Source organism: Pongo abelii, chromosome 13 (assembly GCF_028885655.2).
Source record: "Pongo abelii isolate AG06213 chromosome 13, NHGRI_mPonAbe1-v2.0_pri, whole genome shotgun sequence".
Lineage (NCBI taxonomy): Eukaryota > Metazoa > Chordata > Mammalia > Primates > Hominidae > Pongo > Pongo abelii.
The window spans coordinates 19,126,630-19,140,009 of NC_071998.2; the positions used below are offsets into that span (position 1 = coordinate 19,126,630).

General features: G+C 42.9%; 1 protein-coding gene across 1 annotated transcript; it reads left to right on the top strand.

The window, feature by feature from the left end:
• Positions 1-553: 553 nt before the first annotated feature.
• Positions 554-11,757, top strand: LOC112134901 (protein FAM240B). Its single transcript, XM_054519677.2, has 3 exons — positions 554-705; positions 2,007-2,152; positions 11,160-11,757. The coding sequence occupies exons 2-3, from the start codon at positions 2,010-2,012 to the stop codon at positions 11,251-11,253; spliced, it is 237 nt and encodes a 78-aa protein (XP_054375652.2). The 5' UTR covers positions 554-705; positions 2,007-2,009; the 3' UTR covers positions 11,254-11,757.
• The last annotated feature ends 1,623 nt before the right edge of the window (positions 11,758-13,380 follow it).

The window sequence follows — 13,380 nt, forward strand, 5'->3', positions numbered from 1 at the left end:
TGACCAGTGAGAACCACCCGCAGAGCAGCTGGCACTGAGGAAAATGTTCTCTCCCTCTTCTCTCCCCACATCTCCTTCAATCGTCCATACCCTGACCTGCCTCGCTGCCACCACCCACCCACGTGCTCAGCAGTTTTTTCTAGGGCAGCTCTGACTACAGAAATAAGCAGGTGATTGGAAGATGGGTCCAGGAGGAAGAACACTGGAAGCGGATTCTTAAAATCTTTATCGAATACTCAAAGCTGTTTTCAGTTTCAAGCTTCTTCTTACCTCGGGACACTTACACATGCTGTTCCCTTCATGTGGGAAGCTCTTGCTGCCCCTCTGATGAGAGCATCATATTCTACTATTATACGTATGAGTGTAATATAAATAAAATACAAATTATTCCATATCATAAATATAAAATAATAAATGTTATTTTTTCTCTGAAGCTTTTTTTTTTTGAGACGGAGTCTCGCTCTGTCGCCCAGGCTGGAGTGTAGTGGCGCGATCTCGGCTTACTGCAAGCTCTGCCTCCTGGATTCACGCCGTTCTCCTGCCTCAGCCTCCTGAGTACCTGGGACAACAGGGGCCCGCCACCACGCCCGGCTAATTTTTTTGTATTTTTGTAGAGACAGGGTTTCACTGTGTTAGGCAGGATGGTCTTGATCTCCTGACCTTGTGATCAGCCCGCCTCGGCCTCCCGAAGTGCTGGGATTACAGGCATGAGCCACCGCGGCCAGCCTCTTCTCTGAAGCTTTTTCTAAACTCCTTTCTCGCCCCTAATCCTTTGGGTGCCCCAGGAAAACCCAGCTTGCACGGGATCATAGGGACTTTGTAGCTGTGGAGTAAGGGACCAGGTCTCTTCTCCAGTCTCCAGCCAGGGCTGAAGCACTTCTCTGAGCAGGAGCTGCCAGCAGGCAGGGAGGGTTCTGTCGTGCAGGCGTTTGTGTCCGCCTGCCCGATGGCGCTACTAAGATCTGGAAAGTGGGCCACGTTAAGGTAAAAAGCAAACATTTTTGGGTTACATATGTGTCCCTTCATAGGATGTATACACATATGCTGAACGAGCTTTCTCCAGACATACCCATTTCCAAATGCAGTGGGCACTTCGTGTGAGCAAAGAGGATCTGTAGAGCAAAAAGCACTGGCTCTGAAGAAGGACAGACCTAGGTTCAAATGCCAGCTCTTCCATTTTCAGTGATGGCCACAAGCAGATTCTCTCTCTAGTTTCCTTATCTGAACAGTGAATGGAGACAGAGCTGTAGTGAGCATCAGATGGAACAGTGTGTAAGGGTCCTCGATAGACAGCAGAGGCTCTTGCTATTCTGTGAGAAAGGATGGAAGGAGCACACTGTTTACTAGGTGTTGGCCATTTGTCATGCATGAGGCTTAGCACTTTTGTTGACGATGGGCATGTTACACATGCACACACACACAAATGAAGTAACTGTTAAAGGATAGTTTTTTAAGAAAGCTAAAATAATGAGTCACATTCAAATATAAAATGAAGATTATCAAATATTTTATTTAACTTATAAATAAGGAAAAAACTAGTAAGATATTACAACTGAGTCAAAAGAAAATTTTAAGAAACACATCAATGAAAAAATTGATATTCGTAGGTATAGCAATTGCATTCCACTGCACAGAATTTATTTGAATTTCTCGTTCATGAACCATTTTCATTACTATAATTTTTCTATAATTTACAAAATTGTCAAATAGCTCAAAGACAGTGAAAAAGGCAAGCCTTAAAATCAGATAATTTGGAAGAGTTACCAGATACCCTTTTTGGTTTTGTCTAATTCAAAATTTTTCATGATGTTTTCTGGCATAGCTATTATTATTCCCATTTGCAGTTGAGGAAACAGACTCAGAATACAAGTGTGTGATGTGTCTACAGTCATCAAAGAAAAATAGTGTAAATGGCAGTATCTACATGAAAGCTCATCTTTCTATCACTCCAAACCTAGAGTGGCTTTATTTAAAGAACTGGGATTTGCTTTACTTGTATATTTCAGGGGATGAACAATCAATACATCCGTCGAGAAGTCTTCTGCTGTGAAACTTGTCATGAGCTCAAAAGCTTCTGGGAAAAAGAAATTAGCAAACAGACTTTTTACCGAGAACTGGAGGAAGATCGTCAGGAAAGAAGCGCCCTGAAAAAGTATGTGAATTGTTTCTCTATTATTACTTTTAAAGTGGATTTTCCAGAGATATGCCAGATATGAAGATGGAGGTAGGGAATTCTCTTTGGTACCCACTGCTGCAGGAATGTACATATGCTGGACATGAAAGCATAAACTCTGTGGAGCGACAGGAGGAAATGCGAGCTCTCATGAGGAAATGGGAGCAAGGCTTGGAAGGAAGAAGTTCACTGTGCTCACAGGTCCCAGAGGAGGGGGTCACACATACATGTCCCACAGGGCCAGAGGGGAAGCTCCTGGTTTTGTTCAGGTGGGAGAAGAGCTAGCGGGAACCTCTTAGCCAGAGTCTTTATTGGGTTTTCTATGAAAAAGGCAAGGCAGTGCAGAGTGTATAATTCAGGACTAGTTAGTTTGAGTCATTCTGGCAGGATTTGGGCTATAGGAGTGGTTTCCAGTTGCCTGGTACCTGGCCCCAGGATAATCAAGGGCAGGAGAAATAGTGGCTCAGTGTATGAGAGTTAGACAAGGAGGTGGCTAGGGCTACAGACTTGAGATTGGTTGGTCTGGAGATTGGCCAAGCCTTTTGCTATCTCTAAAACAGGGCTAGTCCTAGCAGGGGCAGTCTCTCCCTAGCCAGCAAACTTTGTAAGATGTCAAAACATCATAAAACACAGAAAATAGAAAACATCACCAATACATCCACTCATTCAGTCTTGCGAGTATACCAGGGTTTTTCCACCTCAGCACTATTGACATTCAGGGCCAAATAATTCTTTGTTGTGGAGGGTTTATCAGCCTTGGCCTCAAAACATTAGCTATCTGTAAGATCTCCACACACATTTTGAGAACCAAGGCCACCTGGAGGGCAAAGTCATCCCTGATTGAGCATCAATGACTTACAGATATGGAGAAGACTTTTTTTAATATAAAAAATGAAGTTATGTTATTTATGTCTTGATAAACTAAAACAATCTGTTCGCTGCCCTTTCTCTGTTACAATCTTTAGCACATGTGGTTACACTAAATTTCAGGGTTAGGTTCACAGATACGTATATGTGCAAAAAACTAGTGTAATAAAAAGATCCCTCATCTGGGATAATAGGTAGCAAGATTCTTGGGAGGAGGGTAATGTGGTCTTTCCCTCACTGGCAAGTGAACTTGTTGTTCTATTCCAAGGAGTCTGCTGAGAGATGAAGTTTTGCTTATGTGGGAAGACGTGTCATGGGTGTCAACCTCAATCTGAATGCCAGGGCCAGCACCTACCCTCACACGTCAAATGCCTTGGAGCAGAAGGATCAGCTCAATTCTTCTGGGCCTGTCCAGGTTCTCTGTCCCTAAAATGGGAGAGGCTAGCCAAGCTGTCTGTCTGCTGGGACGTCCGCTCACAGGTGGAATGGTAGTCATGTGTTCTCCACAGCAGAGCACTGTGATTCCATGTTTCTGTGTCTGCCTAGTGCATGCTGAGCTGAAAACATGAGTAATTCACATGTGTAAAACTCAAAGTTAATTTCTAAAACAAAATCCTTTCTTAAGCCAGAGAGGATCCTCCTTCCATAACCAGAGAAGAGCTCTGCCAACATTCCAGCCACACTCCTGGTGGCCTAATGGACAAAACTAGGCCTTCCTACATGCTAGAAGAGTCTCATGTTAGAGCATCCAATCCTGTAGATTCTCAGGGAAGTGAAGAGAGTCTGTTGTGTGGTCCCCACCATCTTCTGTCCCCCAGTCCTGGCCCACTAGCCTACTGGAAGCCAGATCCCATCTTGAGCCCTGTGCTGTATCTTCCCTTCCAGAAAGCAAAACTTGCAATATTATATTATTTTTGTCAAGATAATAAAACTTTTATATATATAGTATGTACAGGAAAAAGATTAGAGGAAAATACACTAAGATACTGAAAGTGGTTATTTTTGACTAATAAGATGACAGATTGTGTGTGTGTGTGTGTGTGCGTTCTATTTTTTCCAAAGTTTCTGTAATGATCCTGTGCCATTTTTATGTAAAAAATAAGTTATAAAAATGGCAATCAATTGCAAATTGTCCATACAACAAAATGCATGAATTCTCCAGGCTCCCATGTTCCCTAGAAATGACCCCCTCTTCTAAAGTTTGGAGCAGTTTTCTCTACCTTCTATGACTGAAAGAATAAATCTTTGGGCTCATCATGAAACATTTCATCAGTCTCCCCCAGCTAAGTGTTTAAAGACATGATTGCAGCAGCCACAGGACTCAGAACCAGGATACCACCAGGAGCCGGAGAAGCGAGGCTCCCTGTTGTCTCTCCTTCAGCCTCGAGGCCACCCACCAGAGCCATCACGCTTATCAATTGTGAATTAAAATTCTCAAAAGCTTTTTTAATTTGGTAAACAATGAATTAAAACCTCGTGGTTTTACTGTTATTTTTGCTGAACAAAAAAGCAAAGCAAACACATACACATCCCACATGAACCAAGTTTCACAAAAAATCTAGAATTTTTAAATTAGAACCAAAATGTCAGAGCCCCCCTTTGCTTAAATCCCCGCTGATCTGAGCAAATAGTTTGAAACATTGTCCTAACAAAGTAATAGTCTCCCAACATATACTTGCAGACCAATGACTATCATAAACCCCTGAGTCCCTATTCCACCCTGTGGGCTCTGTCTCCCCCAACTCCACTATACGCAATGCCTACCCTCCAATGTACACATACACACACACGTAACACACAGACCTTTTTAAATTCTACCCTCCATTTATAAAAGGCAAATCCAATCCACTATGCAATCAAGAAATGTTCCAAATGTATGAGTGAGCAGTAGAGACAAAAAAAAACCTCCAAATTTCCCACCAAATCCCTTTGTTGACAGGAGAACAAATCCAATAATGTCTTATGTTCCTCTCCCTCTGCTGGGCTAATCTGGCAAGATGTTGTTCCAGAGCTGGGTGAGGTGTGTTAAGCACACACCTGTGGGTTCAGTGACTTAGAGAAGGAAGCTGGGGATGGAGAGAATCCATTTTTCCTAGGAACTGATGTGCTGTATCTGGCAGAGGTCCCAGGGTGAGATCACAAGACAAAGTGGGTGGCCCCAGAACTGGGAACTTCTTTAATTTCTCTGAGTCTGGATAGAGAAAAGCAACAGAACATGGATGGGTTAGTCCCCCAAAGAAGTTGGAAAGTGTTTGCAAACAACTGATCGAGGCAATTCAAGAAGAGTCAAGTGTCTATAGGCATGATATGTGACCATACCTCCTGGTTTGCCTGGGGCAGTTTGGATGGGCACCTCTCAGTTTGGTATAATCATTGACTGCAGTCTCTTTTATTTTCAAAAGTATCTCAGTTTAGATAATAAGTGTTATGGACACCTAAGTGCCCAGCCAGTAGCTATAACTAAGAAACTGGACAGTGCTTATATGAACTACTAATGTTTTCAGGCAAGAAGTGTGGTCTTCAAAATACCGCTTCATAATTTAGCAGATCTCAACAGTGTCAGATAGACATTAAATCTGGGGGTGCATCAAGCCTCACCCCAAGACCACTCACCTCTCTCTTGCTCTGAAGGCTCCTTATCAGTTGTATCAATTAGGATGTTTTCAGCTTCAGGCAATAAGATATTGGACTCAGAATCTACTAGCCAGATGAAATTGCTATTTCAAACTTTTTGTAAGACAAGAGTTAGTCTACAAAGAATAAGCAGGGAGAAAATTTTTAGTTAGATTTTTCATTCAAACTGAAAGGATAGGAAATGCAGCTGGTAAATTGAGTTGGTCAAATGAGTATGCCAAAGCTTGTCAGCCTGTGTGAACGGACTGAGCTCTGCCCCTTGACCAGAGATGCAGCCAGTGAGCTGCAGGCCACAGGGAAACCAGACTCAGGCCCACCTCTTCCCACTATGAAAAAACAATTGTCAAGGCATGCTTCCTGCCTACGAGAATGGAGTAGGTGTAGCAAAATCATCATCTGACTTTTCATACTAAAGTAAAAGCACAGAGATCAAGATTGGAGTACTGAGATCTGAAATGGGAGATCAAGAATTCAGTCAACTCTAAATTCCTTGAGGACAGGGAGTATTCGATTGCTCTTCTTTACATAGCGTGGTAGCCACAGAAGTGCCCCACTCAGAAGACCTTCAGGATCATTTGCTTCGGGAGCACAGTTGACTGACAGTGCCAGCTGCTCCCTTTCTGGATCCACCATCGTGTATGAGCCAAAGCCATACTTCCCCCAGGCCGCTCCCAGCCAATTACTGAGGGTGGCAGGGGTGCTAGTTCCAGGCAATTCCTGCATGGCATGGCTCCCCTGGGGGCAGCATTTGCTCAGGGACTCCCCACCAGCCCAGCTCAAGCTTCCTCAGAACTGTGCTGTGGGCTGGGTTCTTCCTACTCAATCGTTATGTCCGCCCTCTCTTTTCACAGATGTCAGACCAGCACTGAAGTCTAAAGGCTATTCTTGACTGCTTCAGTTTCCTCCCTTCTTTACTTTTCGCAGGTGTTTCCCACAAATCTGCTTCTTGGAGGACCCAAACTGACACATATGTTTAGTGCCTAGCATAAGATAGGAAAAATATAATTATAGATCCAGTTGTCCTCACCCACTCCAGGAATAACATTATGATTATGACTTAAGAGTCTCACAAATATCATCCTGCTTTCTAGGTAAGCCCCAGACTTATCAAGGAGAATCTGTGCTCCTAGGAATTAACAACTACTCCACAAATCAGAAGAATCTAGAACAAGAAATAGTAAACATTACTTGGTCTCCATTTGAAAATGAGGCCAATATTTCTAGGCTGAAGGTAAAAATGTTCTCTCTGAGCTTTAATGCCAGTCGTATGGCTCTTCTGATGTATCTGAATTTGTAAGCCAAGTTTTAAGCATTATCTTCCTCCTATGGACCTTCCCTACTTCAAAAGGAAAGCCCCACCTATAAATTTTTATTCACCGGTTTACTGAGAACCCCAAAATAAACAGAAGCAACACAGTAATGAAAGATATCAACCAAAAAGGAGCAGCAAAGTGTCTGAATATTCATAAAACAAGATTTAAAAGACATTTGGGTAGATGGAGACCTGAATTCCTTACCATTTAGCAATAGTGTATAACTGCTATGAAAAGTGAATAAATATATTATGAATATTATGAACCCCAGATTCCTATTTTTTTTCCTAGAATGAATGCATCACACCAAATGTGTTAATTCAGGTCCTCTAAGAAGCAGAGGGCAAGAGGAGATTAGATATGTATGAGATTTTTTGGAGGAAGCACCTGTGAATGAAAAATTGGAAGGAAACTGTGGTGTGCTGATGAATGTTTACCTGGCTCTCCGGAGGAAAAAATGTATTGTGTATATACATACATATGTTTACAAGTCTGACTGATATGAAAGCTGTGTAGCACAATTTATAAATAATAAGAAAATGCACAATGCCCATTATAAATCCCATATAGCCACCTGATTCTCACAGAGAATAATAATGAAATGTGATTTTATTCATTTTTGCCAACCTCTTGTATCTGGGCCAACTGGTGGTTGCAATTCAATCAAAATTTGAAAAAAATCATACAACAAGTAAACATTTGATTACTATCCAATTCAGAAAAGAAGTCGTGTCATTGAAGATAATAGTTTTCTAGTACTGAAAGAATATTTCCTCAATTTTTTTTCTATTTATAATGTATTAGCTACAGACATGACACACTTCTAAATTTAATCCATGTTAACATTTTGTCCATCATTTTTTTAAGTCGAGACCAAGAGTCAGCAAACATTTTCTAAAAGGAACCAGTCAGTAAATATTTTTGACTTTTTAGGTCATATGATCTGCATTGCAGCTCTTCAACTGTGCCGTCGTAGTGTGAAAGCAGCTATAGCCACATGTAAATAAAATATGTAAACAAGTGGGCAGGGCTATATTTCAATAAAACCTTATTTACAAAATGGGTAGCTGGCCAGATTTGGCCTTAGGGCCAAACCTTAGTTGAGACAATGAACAAAATGATACATCAAGTCATGTATGATTTATAGTGTTTGCCAACTTCCATGGTGTAAATATTCCCACCACAGTCTATTTCAAGCTACCAATGAGATGTCAATGAAGACAAGTTCAGAAGAGGTGTTTGGTAGTAACACCTCATCATGTAGTACTTTCACCATAACAGGTGAAATAGACCTAAGTAATCTGAAGAGCATACACTGTAAAATGGAGTAAAATAATTAGGAAGTAATGAATTTTGCATAGTCAGTGTCCTTGTTTTAAAATAATCTAATTATAAGTTTATGTAATTTACTTTTAATAATGTCTATATTTAAAAATTAGCTTATAAAATTCCTGAAAAGTTAATAATTGGTTGTCGTGAACTGTTATGAGCCAGCGTCAGTGCACCACGAAGCCAGAGAAATGAAGGAAAGCCATCAGACTGTGATGTGGGTCTGACCTCCATGAAGGAGAAAAAGAAGGAGTTAGGATTGGGAAGACAGCAGGGCAGCCCTGATACATTTTGGCCAGAGTAATGGGGAGTCAGTGAGCCAAAGCCACCTGTTAAAGAAGTTCTGCTGTTTGCTGGGACGGGCCTGCATTAATAGCACGGCCATGCCCAGTCACTGTCTTAGAGCAGCCTGCAAGAAGTTTGGCCTTGGCATTGATCTGAGGCAAATACAAAAGGAAAGAAGCTGCAGCCACCAGTCAACTTTGCTTCTTACATCTGAGTGGCGCATTTTCATGGCCACCACACTCAGTAAAAGTTACAGTCCCTTTTGTTAATGAATGAATCCACATTAGGTTAAGAAGTGCATCAAGTTCAATGAAACACCCAGGCAGCAGCCCTTATTAGTGAGCTTTAAAAGATCCTAGGTGACAAAAGTCATGTATTTGAAGGCAGATTTAGTTACAGAGGCTTTCAGAGACGTGTAATAAAAAAAGCTTGTGAACCTGGGTATTCTCCAGGTTGGAGAGGTGGATTACAAATTAAAATATAGGATAAATACTTAATAACCATCATACAGAAATATAATTATGAAAATTACTAATCTGTAGGTATCAAAGTAGAAGGTCATATAAGCTCAATAAATCATCACTTTTTTTTATTTTTGAGACGGAGTCTCCATCTGTCGCCCAAGCTGGAGTGCAGTGGCGCGATCTTGGCTCACTGCAACCTCCGCCTCCCGAGTTCAAGCGATTCTCCTGCCTCAGCCTCCAGGGTAGCTGGGATTACAGGTGCCCACCACCATGCCCAGCTAGTTTATTTTATTTTTTTTTTTAGTAGAGGTGGGGTTTCACTATGTTAGCCAGGATGGTCTCGATCTTCTGACCTCGTGATCTGCCCGCCTCGGCCTCCCAGAGTGAATGTCTTGACGGTACTGCCCCATGCGCCTCATTCTCTGACAGTATTTCAACTTTCAGGCCCTGCTTGCTCATGTGTTTATGCAACAGGCACCACCCAGCAACAGGCCCGTGTGCCAGATTCTTTCCATTCTTTCCTGGGCCCATAATTAAGCAGAGTTGTAAGTAAGAAGTTTTCCTGAAGCCAATCTGGTAATAGGTGCCTAGAGCCTTCAAAATATTTATACCTTCTAAGCGGTAATATTTCACCTCTGGGAGCCACTCCGAGGAAAATAGACTGGGATGTGGAAAGAGTATTAAGTATTATACTCCTTATAGCGTTATTTATAAGAATGAAAGATGAAAGTGAATTCAATTTTTAAAATTCTTTTCTGTTTATTCTGATTTTCCTGTAATAAGCGCGTATTATCTAACCCCAGGACCTCAGAGCAGGACTCCAGAATCTTTCCATTCTTTCCCGGGCCCACAATCAAGCAGAGTTTAGTACCATCCCCTTGGAAGTTAGGAATTAGATATATGAATTTGAGGGGAAACACACACGTCCAGACTGTGGCAGATTCCAAGCCCATTGTTTGAATATAGATACATAATGTTCCGGCACCATTTGTTAAAAAGCCTATCCATCTTCCATTGAGTAGCCTTAACCCCTTGTCAAAAATCATGGCCATATTACTGTGTATTTATTTCTGGACTTTCTATTCTATTCTGTGCTAATAATCTATTTGTTTTTTCACTGCCTTGATGATGGTAACTTTATGTTAAGCTTCAAATCAGGTAGTGTGAGTCCTTCAACAGCGTTCTTCAAACTTCTTAAGGCTAATCTACTTTTGCCTTTCCATACAGAAGTTGGAATCATCTTGTTGATAGCTACAGAAAATTCTTGCTGGGATTTTGATTGGCATTACACGGAATCCACCTATCAATTTGGGAAGCATTACATTTGGGATAAAGCCATCTATCCACAGACTATGCCCTTGTGACTATTCATTTTTTTCTTTATTCATTTGTAAAAAGCATTGGTTTGTTGTTGTCTTTGTTGTTGTTGTTATTGTTGTTGTTGTTTTGAGACGGAGTCTCGCTCTGTCACCCAGGCTGGAGTGCAGTGGCACGATCTCAGCTCACTGCAAGCTCCACCTCCCGGGTTCACGCCATTCTCCCACCTCAGCCTCCCCAGTAGCTGGAACTACAGGCACCCGTCACCATGCCCAGCTAATTTTGTTTTTGTATTTTTAGTAGAGACGGGGTTTCGCCGTGTTAGCCGGGATGGTCTCGATCTCCTGACCTCGTGCGTGATCCGCCCGCCTCGGCCTCCCAAAGTGCTAGGATTACATGCGTGAGCCGCCGCGCCTGGCAGCATTGGGTTTTTTAAATTATTAAGTTCCAGGATACATGTGCAGAATGTATAGGTATACATGTGTCATGGTGGTTTGCTGCACCTATCAGACCCTCATCTAGGTTTTAAGCCCCGCATGCATTAGGTATTTGTCCTAATGCTCTCCCTCCCCTTAACACAGGAACAGAAAACCAAACACCGTATGTTCTCACTCATAAGTGGGAGTTGAACAATGAGAACACATGGACACAGGGAGGGGAACACACAATGGGTTTCTTTTAAAAATATCTTTGAGAAGAAAAACAAAGCCACGGTTCAGTCGACCAGCATAGCTGGAGACAAATGCACTGAGCATGTGCACGGTTTTTCCTCCGCAGACTCAGAGAAGAATGGAGGCAGAGGCTGGAGACGAGGCTGAGGATGCTGGACAACCCTGATGAGAAGGAAAAGCCGGCACACACCGCGGACTGAGCACTGCCTGCCTCACCGACTTCAAAGTTAGCAAGTGACCACTTTTCTAGGGGAAAAAAATTAACACCCAAGTTATGCTGACTTACTAAACAGGACGCTCTCTATTTGTGCTTCCATTTGCTAGGGGATTTACATGTGAAACCTCCCCCAGTGCTAATGGGAGTTATTATCCTGCTCAATCCCCTCCGCACAGAGGACAGGATGACCGCAAGTGGGATAGGACGCTTGGGCTATTTAATAAAAAAAGCTCTTGGAATTAGCACTCTCCAGGTCTCACAGACCCATGTAACCTAGTATATTTCCACATTTCCTTCTCATTTTGAAATGTTTCAAGTCTTGAGACATCTGAAGTGTTTTCTCTAAGCTTACTGAGGGCAACGACCTTGATGAAAATTTGGCTTCGCCAGGTCTCCTGGAAAAAGAGTCATAAAATCTTGTCCTTCTTTCCCTGCTTTTTGTGAACACAGAAATATAACTGCTTGCAGAAATAAAGCTATTATTATAGAAAGAATTTAACAATATGGCTTGGAAAGGAACTCAGTTAATTTATTTCTTCCTGTAAATGTGTTGCTTTTTCTTCAAAAACGGGTTTAATTAGAAACCTGCAATGAGAGCATGCAGATAAACCTGGTTGCCGTGCCCTCAAGGTCAAGTCCGCCATGTGAACCTCCCTTCACACTTGTTGAGTTAGTTCTCTGGTGGCACAGCAGGTGTCCAGACACATTCTGGAATTTAAAGTCACCCTCGCGTTAGCCTCCTCTCAGGCCCCAAACATGATCACAGGGCAGGTGGCCTTCTATGGGGGCAGTAATGATGGGGCTTCCACTGGCCGGATTCCTCCCTGCAAGGCTGCAACAGAGGGATGTAAATGGGGAGCTCTAGGGGGCCAAGAAGCACAGATGGCCAGAGACACACAGAGGGTGCAGTGGGGGCATAGTTTGAGATGGTGCTGGGCAGGATCCCAGCCCTCGCAGATGACATGCGCTGGCATAACTGCTTCCTTCTGCTTCCACAGGAAACTAAACAACCTCATTTCAGCTGACAGAGCCACGGGTGGCAAGAAGGGTTGGAGAAGTGTTCTACCCTGCCCACAGTGATGAGATCCAGGGGCCGTACTGGCCCCTGCCATGGGCTGTTACTCAATTCAGATGCAACAAATTAGCCATAAACTACAGCTGGGAAAATCTGCACATAGTTCAGAAATGGAGGAGGCTAATAAAGAAATAGACCTGGCAGGGCATGGTGGCTCATGCCTGTAATCCCAGCATTTTGAGAGGTTGAGGCTGGCAGATCACGAGGTCAGGAGATCCAGACCATCCTGGCTAACACGGTGAAACCCTGTCTCTACTAAAAATACAAAAAATTAGCCAAGCCTGGTCACGGGTGCCTGTAGTCCCAGCTACTTGGGAGGCTGAGGCAGGAGAATAGCCTAAGTAAACCCAGGAGGCGGAGCTTGCAGTGAGCCTAGGTCGAACCACTGCACTCCAGCCTGGGCGACAGAGTGGGACTCCATCTGAAAAAAAAAAAAAGAAATAGAACTTTGGCAAGGGCAGAGGGCCATGGGAATGAACATCAGGAAGGCTAACCACATCTGGGGGTCAAGGAAAAGGGAAAGCTCCCTGAGAAATGGATGCTTAAGCTGAGGTCTAGATGGTATTAATCATTTCATTATGCATGTGTACATCAGAACATCATGGTGTACACCCTACATATATAGAATAAAGAAAGAAACACAAACAAGTAAGAATCATCCAGGAAAATGCATCAGGGAGGATGTCTTGGGCAGAGGAAAAAAGCAAGTGTGAAGAACTAAAGAGGAGCAGGAGATAGTCAGGAGGTGGGGACCCGAGGTCCCTGGGGAGATGTGTCTGCAGCCCAGAGACTGGGGAGGGGACTAGTCCATAGGAGAGAGAGGGGTGCAGGGGCCTCTGCAGCCAGACAAGAAACTCTGGATCTAACCACAGGGTAACAGCAGGCCATTGACGAGTTTCGGGTGGAGGAATGAGCTGATTAGATGTGCATTGTTAATTTTTTCAAACACACATATACATGTGTATGTAACTTTCTGTAGGTGCACACATATGATTATATCATGCACGCCGATAGGGTTTATTACAATTTTTTGCT